Below are 2,854 nucleotides of genomic sequence, written 5' to 3'. Positions count from 1 at the left end.
AGGGGCTTAAAACATCTGAACAGTTCCAACACTTTTAATAAGGGTAACTATTAAATGAACATACTGCTTTCCAGCGCTAAAATGGACAAAGAACAGCAGAGGTGAATAGTCGGTGTCTGTCACCAGTATGGTAAAAAGCATCAAAAATTTGGGTTGGCAAGCTTTAACAAAATTGGGCATCGATTAGCCAATGCATTATTTCCAGCCTGAGGATGATTATAGTAATAACTCATAAACAGTACTTGAGTTGAAGACAAATTAGTGGCAGGTGCTGTCGCACTTGAACAATAAAACATCAATGTGGATGCGGTGGTTTATTTCCTCCTGAGAATGTGGTAGCATAAGCACTGGGAACATTTAAAACGACATGCATCAAAACTATGCAGCCACTACGTCCCACACTGATGAGTCTTTTATGCAGCCTGATCCCGAGTTGTGTCATGCTGCCCTGTTTTTGGAAAAGAAATTACTTAACACACCACAACATCTGTTTCACCCAATTGGTAATTGCTATTAGGACAGAGATGGAATAAATTTCGGTCAGAGCGCCAATGCAAGAGGCAACTCACAGGCAGGAATTATTGGAGCTTTCTTTTTTTGACTTCTAAATAAGGGACAGATGGCATCACCTTGGTGCTGCAGTTTGCACTTCTCCTACAAACTAGCAACGATTCAAGAAGATGAGCTTGATTTCTATCACCCGTTTCGCATTATAAGCACCAAAATGGCATTTATTATGGGCTATCCTCTCTTGTCATTCGTCTTTTCAATCTCAGTACAGATTCGTCAGGTATTACTGACCTCTCATCTAATTTGAAATGACCACTTTCGGGTGGATAGAGTGAATGAAGCAACCTTTTGTCCTGGTAGATGCGGCTGATGTGGTGGTTGACTTTTCCCTAGGACTGCGGTAGCAAAGCACTGGGCACAAAAAAGTGTCACTGTATCAAAAGTATGCAGCCACTACGTCCCACACGCATAAGCCTTTTCTCTAGCCTGATCATGGGGTCCACAATGCTACCGTATTTTCGGGCGAGCAATCACTTGTTGTCAGCCACAACACTTGTTTTGATTGGCTGGTAGCTGCTATTACGACAGAGCGACAATGTGAAAGGCAAATCACACAGATGGATTACCAGCGCTATTTTGCTCCCTTTTTCGCCTTCTAAATAAATGAACAGAACGGCGTATCAACTTTGTGCTAAAGGCTCCGTCTCTCCTACAAACTAACTAAAATTCACGAAGCTGAGCTTGATTTCTATTGTCCGCTTCGCATTCTAAGTACCAAAGTGGCATTTATTATGGGCTATCCTCTCGTGCCATTCGTCTTTTCAATCTCAGTACAGATTCGTCAGGTATTACTGACCTCTCATCTAATTTGAAATGACCACTTTCGGGTGGATAGAGTGAATGATGCAACCTTTTGTCCTGGTAGATGCAGCTGATGATTCGCTAAACAAGAGGAATGGATTTTAGAATTCTAGCTTTATTAATGTCTTTTGAGAAACCTCACAGAAAACCGTGGTTTTAGCTTGGCTAGATATTCCTATTTCCTTCGACTCAACAGATGCACATGCTTTACTCTAACCAGTTGTCCATCTTCATTTGGGTCTTGATTTCTTCTCTTATACTAAGTGCTTGAAGTAATTCTGCAAGAAATTGACTACTCGCACTTGCAGAAGATTTTATTCACCATAAAATTTTTGGAATGCTAAATGGGCGGGCAATAGCGTAAAGACGAATTTTGACAGATGTGACAATTTTGTCACAGGATGTCAAAGCAACACTTAGAAATTCTGATGCCGTGGGAGAGAAATTCATTAAGAAATTGATGGTGGAAGGCAAAGTCTTGCATTACTGTGACTGAAGTGTGGTTGGTAAAGGAGGCGGAGATAAAGGAGGCGAAACCGAAAATTGAGACTACATATTGGCTTGACGCTTCCGATTTTATTCAAAGTCACTGTATTTTTGGCACTCTTAAGAAGACAATTGTGTGAACAGATGAGTCAGGACCCACGCTGGTCAGCGAATTTGGATTCTGATTTTCCCACCCGAATCCGGCGGCACATATAAATTACATGTGACATTCGGATGACTGTAGTAGTCAGTCATGTTCCTAAAATCCTATGCTAATTGAAACACTCACCCTCATATTTGTATAACAAAACTAGTCATAGAATCTCCTTCAACTGAAGGACTGCATTGTAAATGCCTACCCACCTTCAAACGAGCTCTCCACAAATGGTGCTGTGAAATGAATCATGATTCCTTGTGCTGGCTAGCATGCGCCAAGTTTCCAGTGGCAAATCATGCCACATGGGTGGGTGGAAGGATAACCTGCATTTTGCAATACACCTCCAAATTTTGTGGTATTTGCGGCGTCGGAAGCGCACATATCTAGAATGTGGATTATCTAGCTGGAACATCCAATCATCAGACATGCAAAGAACCGGGTTTACTAGCTACCAGTTATTAGACAATTGTTTAGCGTATTCATTCTCTAAGGAATCAAGTGGATGACTTGCCATCTCCCCTCCAATTGGGGTGGGAGATTGAGAGGAAGTGAAGTTCCAGTTGAAATCCAACAGCCGTCTCCACCTCATCCGTACGAAAGGCCAGAAGGAGAGCTTTTGCATCGGTACTGGGGATCAGTGGACCCGGAATGCAGTCACCACAAAACAAATGCGATTGTCGGTGCTCCTCGCCCCGCGAGACTGCCATAGCGCTGAAGCTGATTTGTCTCCGTATTGGTATGTTGACCGAAGCAAAATGCTGCAGCACGTGCCTAGTGCCGGTCACTTGAGTGAGCAGTTCAATCACCTCAAGATAGTCCTACCATGCCAAGAGAGGGGAT

At 42.8% G+C, this 2,854-nt stretch overlaps 1 protein-coding gene across 1 annotated transcript; it reads right to left on the bottom strand. All coding sequences in view use genetic code 11, as the record gives it.

The window, feature by feature from the left end:
* Positions 1 to 540: 540 nt before the first annotated feature.
* On the bottom strand, positions 541 to 2,721 carry EGR_09884 (hypothetical protein; the record flags this gene model as incomplete). Its single annotated transcript, XM_024499133.1, has 2 exons — positions 541 to 604; positions 2,522 to 2,721. 2 exons carry the CDS (start codon positions 2,719 to 2,721, stop codon positions 541 to 543), a joined length of 264 nt encoding a protein of 87 aa, XP_024346447.1.
* Between the last annotated feature and the right edge of the window lie 133 nt (positions 2,722 to 2,854).

This window comes from Echinococcus granulosus, assembly GCF_000524195.1.
Source record: "Echinococcus granulosus chromosome Unknown EG_S00173, whole genome shotgun sequence".
NCBI lineage: Eukaryota > Metazoa > Platyhelminthes > Cestoda > Cyclophyllidea > Taeniidae > Echinococcus > Echinococcus granulosus.
This window is presented reverse-complemented; position numbering and strand designations above follow the sequence as displayed.